The sequence below is a fragment of the Carcharhinus amblyrhynchos genome, chromosome 2 (genome assembly GCF_965287045.1).
Source record: "Carcharhinus amblyrhynchos chromosome 2, sCarAmb.v2.hapA, whole genome shotgun sequence".
Lineage (NCBI taxonomy): Eukaryota > Metazoa > Chordata > Chondrichthyes > Carcharhiniformes > Carcharhinidae > Carcharhinus > Carcharhinus amblyrhynchos.
Genome location: NC_137325.1, coordinates 84,469,130 through 84,489,635, shown reverse-complemented (window position 1 = coordinate 84,489,635; position 20,506 = coordinate 84,469,130). Strand labels below are relative to the sequence as shown.

Here is a 20,506-nt window from a genome sequence, read left to right as displayed (position 1 = left end):
TATTGGCATCCTTTCAATTTTCAAACGCTATCATATACAATGCCATGTATACTTTAATGCGAGGAGCATACGCAATAAGGTGGACAAACTTGCAGCCTGGATTGGTGCCTGGGACTTCGATGTGGCCGTTACAGAGACATGGATAGAGCAGGGACAGGAATGGTTGTTGCAGGTTCCAGGGTTCAGATGTTTCAGTCAGATCAGAGAAGGTGGTAGAAGAGGGGGAGACGTGGCATTGTCAGTCAAGGACAGTATTATGATGGCAGAAAGGACGTTTGATGTGGACCTGTCTATTGAGGTAGTATGGGCTGAGATTAGAAACAGGAAAGGAGAGATCACACTGTTGGGAGTTTTTTTTAATAGACCTCCAAAAAGTTCCAGAGATGTAGAGGAAAGGATTGCAAAGATGATCCTGGAGAGGTGCGAAAAACCTGGTGTTGTCAGACTTTTTACGGTGCGAAAGTAACAGGGTAGTTGTTATGGGGGACTTTAACTTTACAAATATCGATTGAAAAAGCTGTAGTTCAAGCACGTTAGAGGGGTCAGTTTTTGTCCAATGTGTGCAGGAAGGTTTCATGACACAGTATGTAGATAGGCCAACAAGAGGTGAGGCTACATTGGATTTAGTACTGGGTAATGAACCAAACCAGGTGTTAGACTTGAAGGTAGGTGAGCACTTTGGTGATAGTGACCACAATTTGGTTACGTTTACCTAAGGTAATGGAAAGGGATAGGCATATACCGAAGGGCAGAAGTTATTGCTAGGGGAAAGGTAATTATGAGGCTATTAGGCGAGATTTAGGATACCTAGGGTGGAGTAGGAAATTGCAGGGGCTGGGAACATCTGAAATGTGGAGCTTATTCAAGGAGCAGCTACTGCGAATCCTTGATAAATATGTATCTGTCAGGCAGGGAGGAAGTGGTCGAGCGAGGGAACCGTGGTGTACTAAGGAAGTTGAATCTCTGGTGAAGAGGAAGAAGGAGGCTCATGTAAAGATGAGACGTGAAGGGTCAGTTAGGGCACTGGAGAGTTACAAATTAGCCAGGAAGGAGCTAAAGAGAGGGTTAAGAAGAGCTAGAAGAGGACATGAGAAGACTTTGGCAGACAGGATCAAGGAAAATCCTAAAGCTTTCTACAGGTATGTCAAGAACAAAAGATTGGTTAGGGCAAGATTAGGGCCAGTCAGAGACAGCAGTGGGAAGTTGTGCGTGGAGCCTGAAGAGATAGGAGAGGCACTGAATGAGTATTTTTCGTCAGTATTCACGCAGGAAAAAGTCAGTATAGTCGAGGAGAATACTGTGATACCAGGTAGTAGACTAGACAGGATTGAGGTACATAAGGAGGTGGTGTTGGCAATTCTTAAGAGTGTGAAAATAGATAAGTCCCCTGGGCCGGATGGGATTCTCTGGGAGGCTAGGGAGGAGATTGCAGAGCCTTTGACTTTGATCTTCATGTCGTCATTGGCTTCAGTTATAGTGCCGGAAGACACAAGAGGATAGCAAATGTTGTCCCCTTGTTCAACAAGGGGAGTAGAGACCATCCTGGGAATTATAGACCAGTGAGCCTTACTTATGTTGTGGGCAAAGTTTTGGAGAGAATTATAAGGGATAGGATTTATAATCATCCAGAGGGAAATAAATTGATTAGGGATAGTCAACACGGTTTTGTTAAGGGTGGGTCGTGCCTCAAAAACCTTATCGAGTTTTTTTGAAAAGATGACCAAAGAGATAGATAAGGGTAAGGCAGTTGACGTGGTGTATATGGATTTTAGCAAAGCGTTTGATAAGGTTCCCCATGGTAGGCTATTGCAGAAAATGCAGGTGCATGGGATTGAGGGTGATTTAGCAGTTTGGATCAGGAGTTGGCTAGCTGATAGAAGACAGAGGGTGGTGGTTGATGGGAAATATTCAACCTGGAGTTCAGTTACAAGTGGTGTACCTCAAGGATCTGTTTTGGGGCCACTGCTGTTTGTCATTTTTATAAATGACCTAGATGAGGGTGTAGAAGGATGGATTAGTAAATTTGCTGACGACACCAAAGTTGGAAGAGTTGTAGACAGTGAGGATGGATGTTACAGTTTGCAGGGGGACATAGATAAGCTGCAGAGCTGGGCCGAGAGGTGGCAGATGGAGTTCAATACGGAAAAGTGTGAGGTGATTCACTTTGGTAAGAATAACAGGAGTACAGAATATAGGGCTAATGGAAGGACTCTTAGTTGTGTTGACAAGCAGAGAGATCTCGGGGTACATGTGCATGGCTCCCTGAAAATTGGCACCCAGGTTGATAAGGTTGTTAAGAAGGCGTACTGTGTGTTAGCTTTTACTGGTAGAGGGATTGAATTTCGGAGCTGTGAGGTCATGTTACAACTGTACAAAACTCTGGTGTGGCCGCACTTGGGGTATTGCGTACAGTTCTGGTTGCCGCATTATAAGAAACATGTGGAGGCATTGGAAAGGGTGCAGAGGAGGTTTACCAGGATGTTGCCTGGTATAGTGGGAAGGTCTTATGAGGAAAGGCTGAGGGACTTGAGGCTATTTTCACTGGAGAGAAGAACGTTACGAGGTGACCTGATTGAGGCATACAAGATGATCAAAGGATTGGATAGGGTGGACAGTGACAGCCTTTTACCTTGGATGGTGATGGCTAACACAAGGGGACATAGCTTTAAATTAAGGGGTGGTAATTATAGGACGGAAGTCAGAGGTAGGTAGTAAGATCGTGGAATGCCCTGCCTGCAGCAGTTGTGGACTCGCCAACTTTAAGGGCGTTCAAATGGTCAGTGGACAGGCATATGGATAACATTGGAATAGTTTAGGTTAGAGGGTCATTAGATTGGTTCCACTGGTCGGCGCAACATCGAGGGCCAAAGGGCCTGTACTGCGCTGTAATATTCTATGTTCTATGTATAGATTTAACATTACATGGTAAATGCAACATTTCTAGAAATACCTATTTTGTCGGAATCATAAACAAATAACTTGTTGAAAAATCTATTTATAAATCAAATACATTGAAATTATTCAACTATGTTCACTTAGTTTAAAATAAGGAAACTAGTATCTAATTATAATTTAGATGGTAAAGTAGAATCAAAAGCATTTCTTACTGTTATATTTTGCAATGTTTTATTGCAGCATCCTCCTCCCATTAAATTAATTCCTTTGAAGGGAGACAAGAATTTGGTTGTCAAATAGGAGGCAGAGAGTGGGGGTCAATGGGTGCTATTCGGATTGGCGGATGGTGACTAGTGGAGTGCCCCAGGGGTCGGTGCTGGGGCCTCAGCTATTTACCATTTATATAGATGATCTGGAGGAGGGAACCAAGTGTATGGTGTCGAAATTTGCTGATGACACCAAGATTGGTGGAACGGCAAATTGCGCGGAGGGTGTGGAGAGTCTGCAGAAGGACCTAGATAGGCTGGGCGAATGGGCCAGGAACTGGCAAATGGAATTTAATGTTGGCAAGTGCGAGGTGGTCCACTTTGGTAGGAATAATGGTAGGAAGGACTATTACTTACGTGGCGAAAAACTGCAGCAGGCGACGGTGCAGAGGGACCTCGGGGTCCTTGTGCATGAGTCGCAAAAACCCAGCCTGCAGGTGCAGCAGGTGGTCAGGAAGGCGAATGGGATGCTGGCCTTCATAGCGAGGGGGATTGAATATAAAAGTAGGGAGGTCTTGCTGCAGCTGTATAGGGCATTGGTGAGGCCGCAGCTGGAGTACTGTGTGCAGTTTTGGTCGCCGTACTTACGCAAGGATATTTTGGCCTTGGAGGGAGTGCAGAGGAGGTTTACTAGGCTGATACCGGAGTTGAGGGGGTTGAGCTATGAGGAGAGGCTGAATAAATTAGGCTTGTACTCATTAGAGTTTAGAAGAATGAGGGGAGATCTCATTGAGACATATAAGATGATGAATGGGATGGATAGGATAGAGGTGGAGAGACTCTTCCCGCTCAGAAAGGACAGTAGGACTAGGGGGCACAGCCTCAAGATAAAGGGAGGGCGGTTTAGAACGGAGTTGAGGAGGAACTTCTTCACTCAAAGGGTGGTGAATTTCTGGAATTCTCTGCCCGTTGAAGTGGTGGAGACTGCCTCGCTAAATATTTTTAAGACGTGGGTTGATGGGTTTTTGATAAGCAAGGGGATTAAGGGTTATGGGGAGAGGGCAGGAATGTGGAACTGAGCCACGACAGATCAGCCATGATCTTACTGAATGGCGGGACAGGCTCGAAGGGCTAGATGGCCTACTCCTGCTCCTATTTCTTATGTTCTTATGTTCTAATTTCCTTTTGACAAAGTGCCACTTTGAGAAGAGGGGCACATCCAGAGATTTTGCTAGTTGCTGTTGTTCTTCAAAATGGTGCAAAAACTGCTTAAGTTTATCCAAGCAGCTAAATGGTCTTTAATGACTGACAAAAACAGATTGGAACCTACAATCTCTGGTTTAATGTTCTAAAATCAAAAACATTTTTTAAAAATGAATTTATTCTTTAACCTTAACTAAAATTGTCCTCTATATGATAGAACACTCTTATATGTTTTGTAAACAAACAAAGCCTGTACAGCATTCAACAACTCAATTAGAAATCAAAAAACATAAGCTAAAACGTCTTTCCAAAAAAGGTTTTTTATAAACTGGCTACATGTATTTTACTGATTAAAAAGTTATTAGCTGCACTTGTAAAGAACAGCTTGAAAAGCTGGGGCATTTTGCACTGGAATATACAGCTATGGGGGATGCAGGTAAGATTTGCAATGTTACAAAATTTTTACGGAGATAAATAATCAAAGACTGGTTAATGAATTGGTAACAAGTGGCACGTAACAGGTGAATTACTACCAGGAAGAACAACAGAAATTAAAACAACCTTTTCACATCAAGTCTTGTGTGTCCTAATAACTCTATCACAAATGATCATTCAAACAGAAGCTATATAATTTAAATAATAGCTGAATACGTATTTGATAAAAGAAACAAAACGGACAGAGGGAAAGAACAGGGAAATGAGATTGGAGTGGGCAGCTCCAGCTGAAGCAATAGCATTTTGCTTTAGCCTGTATGGACTCACTTTGTGCTGACTTTACAAGATTCAATATAAGCCCAGCTCACACTTACACATTCCTATATATATAACATATACAATGCAGAGAGACATATTTGAAAATATTTAAATATACACTTTTATCAAAGCTGCAGCAAGTTTGATATCTCAGAACAGAACTGGTCCAGTTTATACCATTTACAGCAAAGCAGCTGTTTTCAGAAGTCCTCTGTGGACACAGGATTATCCCACACTAGAAGCCATCGGCTAATAACATAGAGATGGCATCCGCAAAATATGGCTAACAGTAAACACAAGACATCAATTTCACCATAGTCTAAAATAGAAGCGCCCAAAACATCAAGCGTGGTTGACTGGTCAAACAGGAACACATTCCCAACCTACAGCGTGCTTTCTGCACACTGCACAGAGTTGTCGCACAGGCAATGCATACTTTCTGCGCACTGCACAGGGTCAATGCATGCGCAGTTTTCACTAGGTGTGCTTTCTCGTGGAAAAGGCAAGAGTAACCTTTATATGATGACATAATAGAAACAAAAACTTTACATGATGATACAATAGAAAGTAAGAAAGATATTTACTCTTTTCCTCAGGTGATGAAATGCAACTACCATCTACCCATTGATTTATGCAATACAAACAGCCTTTACTTCATTATTGTAAGATTCTATCCTTAGGTCTCAACCCAGTTCCTAGTGGGAAGGATCTAAAGCACAAAACTGTCCTCACTTATTCATGTTTGATTTTTATTCACGTCAAAAATAAAAGATATTTTGGGCCCACAGGATTAGTACCAACTGAATACTACTAATTTTGCTGATGACACAGACAGGTAAGAATACTTTCTTATTGTGAACAAGACAAATAAGTTACAAAAGGATATAGATAAGTTAGGCGAGTGGGCAAAAATCTTGCATAAAGCATATTATCTAGTGAGGAATTGCAGACCTCTGAGATGCAGAAGGATCTGGGTTTCTTTGCACATGGATCACAAAAGGTAGTACGCAGTGCAGCAAATAATTAGCAAAACTAATAGAATGTTATTGCTGATCGCAAGGGAATTGCATACAAGAGGAAGGAGGTTCTGCTTTAGTTATACAGGGCATTGGCGAGACCATAAATGGAGTACAGAACTGGTCTCTTTATTTAAGGAAAGATGTAAAAGCTTTGGAAACAGTTCAGAGAAGGTTCAGTAGATTAATACCTGGAATGGACAGGTTGCCTTTTACGGAAACGCTGGACAGGCTGGGCTTACATCTGCTAGAGTTTAGAAGAGTGGAAGGTGACTTGATTGAAATTTTTAAGATCCTGAGAGGTCTTGAGGGCATATGTGGAGAGGATGTTTCTTCTTGTGGGAGAATGTAGAATTAGGACAACTGTTTCAAGATAAAAGGGGCAACCACTTAAGACAGAGACAAGAAGATTTGCTCTGAAGGTTCAGACAGCCTAGTGGCTGAGGTAGAGTTTTTGAATATTTTTAAGGTGGAAGTAGATAGGGAGTGAAAGACTACCACAGGTCATCAGGAATGTGGGGTGAAGTTAAAATTAAATCAGCCATGATTTTATTGTATGGCAGATCAGGTTTATGTGGCCGAATGGCCTATTCTTGCTTCTAATTCTTATGTTTGTATATTCAAATAGATTTTTGTCCATCATAATTATGCAAGCTCTTAGAATGTGTTCAGAGAAAGTGCTCTGGCGAAGGGTCATCCAGACTCGAAACACTGACTCCACTCTCTCTCCAGATGCTGTCAGACCTGCTGAGATTTTTCAGTATTTTTCTGTTTTTGTTTCAGATTCCAGCATCTGTAGTATTTTGTGTTCATCTTAGAAAGTGTTTTCTTTTGTTTTTCTCTCCGTACTATTTAAATAATCTGTATTCAAATGCTTACCACTTATTGTTTAAAGGTTTTTAAATTCTGTCCTCTAAATTCTGCCATTATTCCTCTTGAATTATTATTCTAAATTTTTGTTGTTTCAATTTACTTGATCAAAAGGCTTCCAATCAGTACAACTATATCTGATTTTTTACTTATCTGTTTTAGAAACGAGAGCCACAGTTTCTCATCATAATGAAATCCTTCATTTCTGATATCAATATCTGCACCCTTTCCATGATTGATGTTCTTTATAGAGTAGGATGCCCGAAACTGAATACAATTTAACAGTTGTCTAATGTATGATTTATTTAGTTTAACACTATTTCTTTGCCTTTGTATCCAAAAGTGAATTAGGTCTCTTCTTTCAGCTTTATCAGCAGCACCTCTAACCTTTTCAATCAAAAAAGAATATTTCAAATTGAAGAGTTATTTTAAACCTGAAACACTAACTCGATTTCTCAGATACTGAATGACCTGCTGAGTATTTCCAACATTTTTTGTTTTTATTACCCTCTCCAAGGGATAACACTGTTTATTTCCCTTCAGTCTAATGAGTATCCATTAACCATTGTTTTTCTTTGTCCTTGAGCCAATTTCCTATCCACGCTTTCATGTTCTCTTTAATGCCAGCTATTTTAATTCTTACAAATCTGTTACAGGGCACCTCAAATACTTTTTGAAAATCCATACATGATCTCTACAGTATTTCACTTATCAAGACACTCTGCTATTTCCCCAAAAACTCCATTAAATTTGCCAGATATATTTCATAAAAATTGGTGATGACCATCCTTAACTATCCTGTGCCTTCTAAATTTTATTAAGTTTGTCATAATAAAATAATACTATTAATTTTATGCTTTATGGCAGACTTTAAAAGTTTATCCACTGCTAATGTTAGGTTGAAAGGTCTTCAGTTATATGGTTTGCCCCTAGTGAATTGTGCAACACTGCCAACTCTTAATGAAAGAATGCTTGTGGTCAAAGCCCGTATTATTTCATTTATTACTTCTCGCTTCCGTCTAGAATACTCTTTACTGAGTTCCACCAAATTTCAATATTTTTTATTCTCCTCAAAAATAATTTGTAAAAACCAAAGTACTCATTCAGTACATTAATAAGACTTTCTTTCTCATCTATTAATCATACTAATTTTTTACTTGTTACATGTTCCCAAAATCTTATATCACTTGCCTTTAAATTATTTTCAGTTTTTCTTTATATATTTTTGCAAAATACTTTGTTCTTTTGGCTTTATTTTATATTACATTCCCTAGTTCCAAGTCTCAGATCAATTTCTCTATTCCAGTTTTTTTTGCTGCACCACCTTTCGTGTGAATATATCTAGTCTAAACCATATACATCACCTGTTTTGTTTGAGAGCTCCCAACTGCTAAGTTCTATCTTTTCTACCACCTATAATCATCAATGTTATGTTGTTTAGATTCATTTTTCCAGTTTGATACCTTATTTTCTTTTTACTGTTCTTCCTCCACCTCAATGTTATCATATCTAATGATGTTTTATTGTCATTGTGTTGTTCTAGTATCTTCCAGGGCTATCTTGAGAAATGTTTAGTATTTTGGTTTTCTCCGCTTCCTTATTGCAAGTAACAGGAGCTACTTTTACAATTGAAAGATAAACATTTCAAGATATTCAGTGAGGTTCCAATAATAAATTAATATTAGAAGAGCATTATTTGCTTTCTAGGCCTTAAGATTTCTATAATCTTAAAGAATAATCTCAAAAACTTAATCATTCACAATCTTACCTTGTATGTAATATCCGGATAAGACTAATGGCTAGTTTGGAGGACAATCTTCCCATAGTGCAGCAACGACTTAGGCAAGACAACAACTCTGATGAAATAAATGGTAAGAAATACACCAGTTGCACTAAAGAGTGCTGTGTTCCAGTTGGAAGAAGAACCATAGTGCCATCTTGTGGATCTAAGTAAAAATTACAATAACATCAATAAGACAACAAATGTCGGTATTAAAATCACCATTCAGTTTCAGACAAGAAGAGTGAACAAAATATCACAAGATCACAATAGTCTTTAAAGTCACAACCAATGTGAGTTGACACCTTTAGGAATGAAAGAAAAAAAACGGGCTATTTATGTAACAGAAAAAAATTATGGGCCTCCTCAGTGTTACTCGCTACCAAGCTAGCAATTCTTTTCACAAGATGGTAGATTACCCACGTGGAGACTGAGACCATGGTTTTACCTATTTCCCACACCTCAAGGAAGAAACACTTCTGGGAAAGAGATTCAGAAAAATCCAATTTTGCACTTTCAAATGTTTGTTGCCTTGAATGTTTGCAAATCCAGGTAATTCTAATTCAAGGTTTGGCTTTAACTAGTGCGCTCAACTATTTCTGCCCCAGGATTTGATCTGCTGCTACTTTAGTATCGGAACATGCTTGTGCTGAAATATTACCAACAAAAGCAGATGAAACATTGAATTAAGAAAAATCAACCACAAATAATTGTTGATGGTGTAATCCATTGTACTGCAACCTTGCAACTCAGTGCATGATTGCTTGAATCTTGAAAGTGAGTTCCGCTTATAATCTATATGAAATTACTGCAACACACTAAAATACCTGTTTTTAAATGTAGCCTTTCAGTAGTAATATTACATGACCCACTGCAAGCATTATGAATACATGGGGCAAGTCCACCTCACATTCAGGTTTTCAAAGTTTTTCTTATAATTACTGGCAATTTAAAATATATATGAATGGGATCTAAAAGTTAATGAACAAAGAGAAATTCTATCATTATACTGTATGAATACACTTGAAACGTTCTATGGTTATAGAACACTTTAGATGATCTTAAGTAGTGCAAGACAACATATTACCTTGTGATTCACCACAATCTTGTGTTATATCTCTGCTTTAACAATAAAAAAGTGTCAGTGGCCATATAACTGAAAAGGAACAGCTCATTAGTCATTTGTGAATTAAATTAAATCACTTTGAAACAAGAGTCAAAAACAAAAACAACTAGCCTAAAAGGTGAAGTCAATTGCAACATCTCTCCTGCTGCCCCAGTAAATAAAAAAAATGACATCTTTCTGGTTAGTTGTTCAATATTCCTCGCATGGTGGGGGAGTCTACAGCTAGGAGTCATAGCTTGAGGATAGTTTTAGGACTGAGGCGAGGAGAAATTTCTTCATCAAGAGTGGTGAATCTGTGGAATTCACGAACACAGAATGTAGTTGAGGCCAAATCGTTGTGTGATTTCAAGAAGAAATTAGATATAGCTCTTGGGGCTAAAGGGATTAAGGGGTATGGGACAGAATCCAGATATTGAATTTAATGATCAGCCATGATCAAATTGTATGGCAGAGCAGGCTCAAAGAGCCAAATGGCCTCCTCCTGCTTCTATTTCCTTTGTTTCTACGCAAGACTATACCCGGAATACTGTGCACAGTTTTGGTCCCCTATCTGAGGGATGTGCATGCAATGGAAGCAGCTGAGAGAAGGTTCACCACACTAATGTTTTAGGATGAAGCTTATGAGGAAATACTGAGCAAGTTGGGCTTATATTCATTGAAGTTTAAAGGACAAGTGGTGATCCAATATAAAAGATTCTGAGGGAGCTTGACGGGATAGACACTGAAGATGTTACCTCTCAGAGGGGAATCTAGAACTAGAGCAAAGTTTAAAAATTAAGGGTCTCCCATTCAAATAAGGAAGAACTTCTCCTCTCAGAGGATCATTGGTCTTTGGAATTCTCTGCCAGAGAGCAGTAGAAACTGGGTCATTTAATAAATTCAAGGCTGAGCTAGAGATATTTTTGATCAACAAGAAAGTCAAGGGTTACGGTCAGCAGGCAAGAAAATGGAGTTAAGCTCAGAATTATATCAGGCAGAATGGGCACAATGGGCTGAATGCACTTACCCCTGCTTCAATTTAAGATCTTATAAATAAAGTGATGAGAAGTAATAAATATCTTAATTGTAATAGCAATATTTGTCTTACCATACAACCTGTAAATATTACTCTGAAGGCTCTGAAGCAACTCTTTGTTTGAACGGGCAGCTGCCGCATGTATCACATCAATAAGTTGTGCTGAGAGAAGTGGATTCCTTGAACCAAGGTGAGCCAGCTGTAACGGCAGCCCAGCTAGCCAACGAGACAGGACTTTGCTTCTGTCCAATTAGAGATAAAGCATATCAGTGATTATGAGAAAAAACATATCAGCGATCCACAGAAAACCATCAGTTAATAAATAATGCTTATTGGTGTACTAGTGCTGTAAGGTACCTGCCCAAAACATGAGTCCTCCGAAACACGTAACTTTTTATGCATTATCAAACTTTCCATAAATGGCCAGCAGACACTCATACAGTTTTCACATCACCAATCTTTTATCTTAAATGTGAAATTCATTAAAACTCATGTCTGGGCGGCACAGTGGTTAGCACTGCTGCCTCACAGCACCAGGGACCTAGGTTTGATTCCAGGCTTGGGTCAGCGTGGAGTCTGCATGTTCTCCCTGTGTTTACGTTGGTTTCCTCCCACAGTCCAAAGATGTGCAGGTTAGGTTGACTGGCAATGCAAAATTGCCACTTACTGTCAGGGGGACTAGCAGGATAAATATGTGGGGCTACAGAGAAAGGGTGGGATTGTGGTTGGTGCAGACTCAATGGGTAAATGGTCTCTTTCTGCACTGTAGCGATTCTATGATTCGATGGTTCTTTAAAGCATGCAAGTCTTGCCATAGCATCACAAATAGATGAGTTATTCCAAATTTTTTTTAAATTTCTATCTTCTGTGCCATTCCAACCAATCTGCAAAAACAGATACTATGAGAAGGGAGGGTGTAGAGAGGGATCCTCATCAGCACATTTGCATCAACGGATATCACCTTTCCAGAAAAATCTCTGAGCATTAATCAACAGAAGCAGAGTTCCACATTAAGAATGTGCATACAAATGTACTCCTCTTCCAAAGTATTTGCCCATAAAGTTACATTTGCATTTAATGTTATGGAACCTACAGCATAATGCTACCTGCATAATAAATATCAAAAATAATATCTCAATAACAAAACTAAGTAATCCCACAGTCAATGGATCAGAGCTAACCCATGTCCCCTTATCATATATAACTGGAAATGGAAATGGTAAAATCAGGCAACTAATGGAAGAGGAGGCTCAATCATGGCAAAACATAGCCCTAAGTCAACTATCATAGATGTCAGTGTCCAGCCAATGGAGGTTGCACCAAGTGATGTTAAGTAGAAGTGGCCAAGTGAGGTGGGCAAGAGCAAAGAGTTAATCACAACTACGAGCCCAAACAACATCCCAGATGTGAAAAACTAGTTATGCTCATGTGAAGATATTGGAGCGCAGCCACGATTATTTTCAAATGCATGAAAATTCTAACCTAGCCAATTACCACCATACCAACCTACATCCATTCATCAGCAAGTGTTACGTGTTCAACTATGCATCAAGCAGCACCCCTAACTGACATAAAATTCAGTTTCACCAGATTGAAATGAACAATTGCAATGAACCATGTTTAGTGCAGCACAATGGTTAGCATTGTTGCCTCACTGCGCCAGGGTCCCAGGTTAGATACAGGTCTTGGGTGACAGTCTGTGTGGAGTTTTCACATTCTCCCCATGTCTGCATGGGTGCTCCGATTTCCTCCCACAGTCTAAAGATGTGTAGGTTAGGTGGATTGGCCACAGTAAATTTTCCCGCACTATTTAAAAACAAACAAGCGACAAACAAGCACTATTTAAAAATCATTCAATATAACCTTGATCTGTATGAAGCTTTTTCCACCTTTTCTTCAAATAATTTTGAAAAACAACTGAGGCAAGAAAAAAGATAGGAACTTCTTTCTTGATGAGAGTATGTTACCTAGAAATTTGAAGATTGGATGTTTTCTCTCTCAGATAAAGACCACTGAAGAAATTAAGCAACATTGTGCGAACTGAAAGGGAAAGACCCTGCTGCTGGTATTGTGCATAAACTGCCCTCAACAATTCCTCTGTGGAACCTAAAGCAAATGAAAAGAATTTCAGAAAATAAATAAAATTTCCAACTTTCCAACGAATTAAATCACTTCTATGTTCACTTATATCAGCCAATTTGATGGGAAGCATGGCAACTAGCCCCAGTGATCCTGGATCAGAGGGTAAAATAAAACACCACTGATGGTCCAATTCATACTTCTGTCAAGAATGTGCAACAGTACTGATGTGCAGAGAAGACAGGATGAAGCTCCATGCAATGTACACAGAGCTGAATATCTTGCCAATACCAGTCTAGGCTTGCACATGAAGGACAGCCATCTGGGCAAGGTAATCCAATGCCCACACAGGAGAAAAGAAAACTGAATAAAACAAAACTTTCCCTTTCTTAATATTTCATCTCAAATATATTTTGAATGCTTAAAAATGCTTCTGCTAATATATTCATGCAGAAAACCTTGTCATAATTTTAGTGCTCTATAACTTCCAAGTATCAAACTAGCAACAAATAAACATACAGAACCTTGTTATGTTTGAAACTAAGCTAGAAGTAAATTAAAGTTATCCTAAAAGTTTACAGGAACCAACTTGCTTTATGGATAAAATGTCAATGTGTCACCTGTCTCTAATTCACAAGTATTGCATTGCTTCATTATGCAAGATTTTATCAACGCCATTAAATGATGAATTTTACAGCAGTCATCTTGTTTACTATTTCATCTCACCTCTGTTGCACTGTACAAATAGAAGTCTCCACACCAACATCAGCATCCCATTCAGTTGCTGAGGGTTCAATTTCCTGCCATCTGATAAGCTTTCTGTGACAAATTTTCGAATTTGCTCCAACCAGTCAACATCCAGATGGACAGTTAAAGCATTGGTAAGCGACACCATGACCTGACACACAGCAAGATTCAATGCAAGAGGATGGTCTGCACTGTTCATAAATGCTGCCGCTCGTTTGTCCCTGAAAATAAAAGAAAACATTACGTGACTTGAAAATATTACATGACCTGGTACACACTTAATGAAGAACTAGATAAAAATAAAAAAAGACAAAATAAAATTTTTCTACTCATCGCTCAGCTGTCAAATTAATTGCTTTGGGAAAAAAAACTTTTTCAAATACTTATCAGACACTGCTAATTTTTTGAATGCAAAATCATCAATTACTATCAAAAGTTGTCATGCTTAAGTAAAATAGGATGGTCTAAAAGTGTCATTTTAAAAATAGAAAATATTTACTTAAAGAATCGATCATAATTCATGTTTTGTTTAGGATTGCTGGATATAGGGTTATGTTTGCAAAGATGAATTCCTTCAATTGATGCAGTTGGGTGCCTCACGCTTGTAGAAACAGGGCACTTTTTCTTTTCTTGTTTTAGGACAGTCTATTTGGTATTGAAATGTCTAATTATCACAAAAAAAAATTTCAGAGTCTTAAAAATTGCCCAATTAAAAATTAGGATTACTCTTTAAAAAGAAAATTGCATTCCAATAAATACAGAAAGGTGAATTCAAAGATTATTTTTTCCTCAATCATGGGATGTGAGCATCACTGGGAAGGCCAGTACTCACTGCCATCCCTAATTTCTCTTGAGAAAGTAATGGCGAGTCGCTTTCTTGAACCACTGCAGTTCAGCTATTATGGGGACACGTGCTGTGCTTTATTGATGCAAAGATTTTGACCTATTAACAGTAAAGAGCATTATTGCTCTAAGGCAGGGTGACTTGGAGGGGAGCTTGCAAGTGGTTGTGTTCCCAATCTGACGCCCTTCTTTAGATAGCACAGATTGCATGTTTGGAAGATGCTGTTAAAGAAAACTTGGTGAGTTGCTGCAATGTGTCTTGTATACAGTTCATACTGCTGCCATTGTGTGTCAGCTGTTGAAGAAGTGAATGCTTCACGTGTTGATGGGGTGACGATTAAGCCGTTTTATCTTGGATGGTATCAAGCTTCTTTAGTATTGTTGGAATTACACTCATCCAGGCAAGTGGAGAATATTCCATCATACCCGTAACTTATGCCTTGTAAATTGTGGACAGGCCCTGGGAAGTAGGGGGCCAGTTACTTATTGCAGAACTCCCAGCCTCCGACTTGCTTTTAGAACCACAGTACTTAACGGCTGTTCAGTTTCCGGCCAATGTCAATCCCCAGGATGTTGATGATGGGGAATTCAACAATGGTACTGCCATCGCATGTCAAAAGATGGTTAGATTCTCTCTTGCTGGAGGAGGCAACAGCCTGGCACTTGTGCAGTACGAATGTTACCTGCCACTTATCAGCCCAAGTCTGAATGCTGTCCAGGCCTTGTTGCACATGAACATGGACTGCTTTGGTACCCAAAAGTCACCATCGTATTTAACATTGTGCAATCATTAGCAAATATCTGAACTATGGTAAAAGAAAGGTCACTGCTGACCTGAGGATGGCTGGGTCAAGAACAGTATCCCGTGGAACATCTGCAGCAATATCCTGGAACTGAGATGCTCAAGCTCCAGATTGCCATTCTTAGTCAAAAACTGTCATGATGTTAAGGGCAAATGCTCTTGCGCTACCTCTTGAATTTAGCATTCTTGACCATATTTCAACAAAAGCAAAGTTTGGAGCTTGTGGCCCTGGCAGAACCCTAACCAGGCAGCAAGCAGATTGTTGCTATTTACGTGCCACTTGACAGCACTGAAAACAACATCTTCCGTTACCATGCAGATGATTGAGAGGAGACTCACGTGGTGGTAACTGGTCAGATTGGATTTTTCCTGAATTTTGTGGATGCAACATACCTTGGCAATTTTCCAATTGTTAGCAGATGCCAAGATTGTAGCTATACTAGAACAGCTTGACTGGGGCACAGGTGGTAGTGGAATATATCTTCAATGCTACTATTGAAATGTTATTTGAGCATATGGCCTTTTCTGCATCCATTGTTTTCTGCCATTTCTTAGTATCACATGGAGTGAATTGAATTATCTAAAGACATGCATCGGTGATTCTGGGGACCCTGGGGAGGCTGAGATAGATCAATGACTCAGCACTTCCACCTGAAGATAGTTGCAAATCCTTCAGTCTTTATTTTTACACTAACCTGATTAACTGTTCCATCATTAAAGGAAGAGATGTTTGTAGAGCTCCCTCCTTCAGTTACTATTTTTTAATTCCTCCACCATTCAGAACTGGATGTGGCAGGACTAAGAATTTTGATCTGATCCATAGGTTGTGGGGTCCCTTTGTTCTTGCATGTTGTTTGTACTGTAAGGCATACATTTAGTCCTATGTTGTATCTTTACCGAGCTGGTACTACATTTTTAGTTATGTCTGATGCTGTCCCTAGCATGCTGTCCTCTGCATTCCTCTTTGAGCCAGGCTGGTGCCGTGGCTTGATGATACGGTAGAATGAGGGATATGTTATGCCATTTAGTGGGCGATTAAAGTTGAATGCAATTTTTCTACTGTTGATAGCTGTTGGACTTCTGCTGTTGCGTTGCTAGGCCTGTTCTGAATCTATTCCATATAGAACAATGGTAGTGCCTCACAACATGATGGACTATATCTCTCACTGTGAAGGTGGGACTTTGCCTCCACAAGAACTATGCTGTGGTCACACCTATTAATACTGTAATGGACAGCTGCACTTGTAACAGGTAGATTTGTGAAGGCAAGGTTAACTATGTCTTCCCCTTTCACTAGTTCCCTCAACATCCTGGCTGTAGTATTGAAGACGTATGCTCCAGAACAAAGAACAGTACTGCGCAGGAACAGGCCCTTTGGCCCTCCAAGCCAGTGCCGGTCATGATGCCTGCCTAAACTAATGCACTTACGGAGTCCATATCCTTCCATTCCCATTCTAAGCACGTATTCCTCTAGGTGCCCCTTAAGTGCCGCTATCGTACCTGCTCCCACTACCTCCTGGGCAGCACATTCCATACATTCACCATCCTCTGTAAAAATTTTGCCTCGCATATCCCCTCTAAACTTTGCCCCACGCACTGTAAACCTTGTCCCATAGTACCTGACTTTCCTATCTTAGGAAAAAACATCTGACTATCCACACTGTCCATGCCACTCAATCTTGTAAATCGCTATCAGGTCACCCTTCAACCTCCATCATTCCAGTGAGAACAAATCGAGTTTATCGAATCTCTCCTCATAGCTAATACCCTCCAGACGAGGCAACATCCTGGAAAACCTCTTCTGTACCCTATCCAAAGAATCTACATCCTTCTCGTAGCGTAGCGACCAAAATTGTACATAATATTCCAAAGGAGGCTGAGTTTCTGTACAGTTGATAATGACTGCCAATTTTTATACTCAATGCCCTGACCGATGAAGAGAAGCATGCCTTCTTAACTACCTTATCACCCGTATTGCCACTTCCAGTGATCAGTGGACATGTATGCCCAGGTCTCTCTGCCTGTCAATACTCATAACGGTTCTATCATTTACTGTATAATTCTTACATGCATTGGACCTTCCAAAATGCATTACCTCACATTTGTCTGGATTAAACTCTATCTGCCATTTCTCTGCCCAAGTCTCCAACCCTTATATATCTTGCTGTATCCTCTGGCAATCTTCTTCACTATCGGCAACTCCACATATTTTTGTGTCGTCTGCGAACTTACTAATCAGGGCAACTACATTTTCCTCCAAATCATTTATATATACAATGAACAACAAAGGTCCCAGAACTGATCCCTATGAAACAGCGCCAGTCAGAGCCTTTCATTCAGAAAAGCACCCCTCTATTGCTACCCTCTGTCTTCTATGGCCAAGCCAGTTCTGTATCCATCTTGCCAGCTCTCCTCTGATCCATGTGACTTCACCTTTCACCATGAGGTACCTTGTCAAAGGCATTACTGAAGTCTGTGTGTACAACATTCAGTGTCTTTCTCTCATCTACCATCTTTGTCACTTCCTTGATAAACCCAATCAAGTTAGTGAAGCACGACCTCCCCTTCACAAAACCATGCTTCTATCATTAATAAGTCTAAAAATAATAAGTCTAAGAATAATAACGAGCCACTTCCCTAGCCAAGCTCTGAGCATGGAGGTATAGACTACACAACACAACGAGTGTGTCTTTGGTGTGAAGATGGGGCTTCATCTCCACATGGACTGTGCTGTGATCACTCCTACCTTTACTATCATCATGGACAGGTGCATCTGCAACAGGTAAATTGGTGTGGACAAGATCAAATAAGTTTTTCCTTCTTGTCCCTCTTACCACCTGCCACAAGCCCAGTCTGACAGATGAGGCCTTTACTCAAGCCAGCTCAGTCAGTAAAGGTGCTGTCAAGTCATTCTCAGTGAAGGGCACTGAAATTCCCCAGAGTACAATCTGTGCTCTTGCTACCCTCAGCACATCTCCAGGTTGAACACCAGTTGGAAGGAGTACTGATTCATGTGAAAATACCAAACATTATCAAGTTACAAGTACGTTCATACACCACAACAACTGAGCTGTACTGTGATTGCAAGGATCCTTAAGATCCTTAGATATAACAAAGCTTTACCCAATAGCTCAAGTTTAAATTCTAGCAAGTGAAAAAGCAATGTTAAAATTGCATCACACCAGTTCCAAAACCTTTAAGCTACTTACAGCTTCAATGCAATAACAAATATTCTAGTGGTATTCATCACATACTTACTTTTTAACTCCATCTTTCTTTTTATGTTTAGCTGTCTCCAACACAGAATAAGGAAAATGTTTTAAGAACTGATCTTTAAAATCACAGAGATAGTGATTCCTTAACCAGGATTCCTGAAAAACATGGAAAGATTCTGTATATATTTAACTACAATAGGACAAAGTAAAATACTAAACTAGGTGCATCAAAACTTTTGGTCTTAGTGGACTACAAAGAAGCTTACAATGGTGCCTTGGAAACCACAATTTAAATCGAGGTTCTAGGTAATTTATATAAATCTCAAATTCTTGATATTGAAAATCTTAGTATTCTGATTGTATTTACCAACCAATGGCACAACATTAAGAATAGTCCTCTCAAAATCTCCAAGCCTATTGATTTCAAAGGCCAGACAAGTGTATGAGAAACAGGTGGACAAAGTGGGTTGGACTGCCTTAAACTCAGTGGGGAGTGGGGCTCATTCAAGCCATGGACAACTCTGTATATAGCACCTTTAGTATTGAAAATAGAACAAATGTGCTTCACGAAGGCTTAAGGCAAAAAAAAAAGACAAAAACAAAAGGGGTCATGGGGAAGGATGCCCAAAATCTTGGTCAGTCTGTTGATTTTAAGGAAGAACTTGAAGTAGGACTGGAGTTGGGAGGAAATTCCAGACACTGGGGCCTTGGGGGCTGAATATCCCATGATACCTTAGATCCATCTATGGGAATGAATGCAGCTGACTCTTATATATCAACCAATGTTGCATCCAACTGACAGTCATAGATGAGCTATTGCAAAAGGACAAATCTCTGAAGTAATCTCCCCTCCCCCTGCAAGAAGACATCAGAGCATGTGTTCAGATCAGGAGGCTGAACAGGTTTTAGATAGTGCTATGAAGTGAAATCAGTTAGGTTTGAAGTATTTGTACTTCTATGAAACTAATGCACCATTTCAAATTCAGTTCAATTATTAATCCCCTTACTTCCACAATGGAAGTCATTGACATAATCTCACCACTTCCTTTCATCTCTGATATTTATATGCTCCCAGTTTATTTGTGTAAATGCCAAATGGTAAAAATTGTTTTTCTGTTTGAAACAAAAAAGTTTTTTCAATATCCTTGCCCCACCCACAAAGAAATCATTACAGTAACTCCACTCATTTAAAAATAATGTATTTTCCTTACTAATTTCAAAGTGTCATCCTGTTGCTGCATTAGCTTCCACAACAGCTGAATGACGCTGAGAACTTGCAACCTAAGCATCATGGCTTCTGGTTCAAGTAGATTACTTGATGTAGGGCCAGTAAGCTGAGGAGAGGCTTCCACCCAACACTCCAATAGAAGGGGCACGAGTATCTGAATGAATCCTTTAAGATTCTCTGTTGAGGGTAAACTTTCTTCAGCATCAAGTGAGGGTCTGGAATATAAACAGAAAAATAAAGGCACAATGAACAATGGAGATTCTGAGCCACAAAATATTACTTTCTAAACATATATAATTTTAGTCTTTTTACTGCCAGTTACAGATTGATCCATTTTTCAAAAAAAAATTCTTAAGTACTTAGTAACGGAGATAAATGGAAAAGGAAAAGAGTGTAAAGGATTATTTTTAAAGAACTCCAAGTAATGTAATAAAAACATGAATATTAGAAATGAAAGAATAATTAGGGAATGCACAGAAGGATAACCGAACTGAGAGAAAGACAAATATTGTTACCGATCATGAAAAAGAATCATCAAGTACTGTGAGAAACACCATTGTCCACTACAATTCCCTAGGTTAAAAAGGTACTGCAATGTTAAATTTTGGTACTCAAAATACATTTATGGCTACTCCCTTGTTCTTAAATCTGTAATTCCTACTGGCTCACCCCAAGAAAAAGGTTTAAGAAGGAACCAAAATAACTAACTCCTAAAAAAATTCATAATC

At 39.5% G+C, this 20,506-nt stretch overlaps 1 protein-coding gene across 1 annotated transcript in view; it reads right to left on the bottom strand.

Annotated features, from left to right (window-relative positions):
• The window catches only part of tex10 (testis expressed 10), a 100,828-nt gene that overhangs the window by 59,447 nt on the left and 20,875 nt on the right, over positions 1 to 20,506 (bottom strand). The window contains exons 4-9 of the mRNA XM_080208454.1: positions 19,762 to 19,993; positions 18,594 to 18,706; positions 13,670 to 13,911; positions 12,832 to 12,970; positions 10,937 to 11,106; positions 8,712 to 8,889 (exon numbers count right to left, since the gene is read on the bottom strand). Coding sequence (XP_080064580.1) covers positions 8,712 to 8,889; positions 10,937 to 11,106; positions 12,832 to 12,970; positions 13,670 to 13,911; positions 18,594 to 18,706; positions 19,762 to 19,993 — 1,074 coding nt within the window. The remainder of the gene's footprint in view (positions 1 to 8,711; positions 8,890 to 10,936; positions 11,107 to 12,831; positions 12,971 to 13,669; positions 13,912 to 18,593; positions 18,707 to 19,761; positions 19,994 to 20,506) is intronic.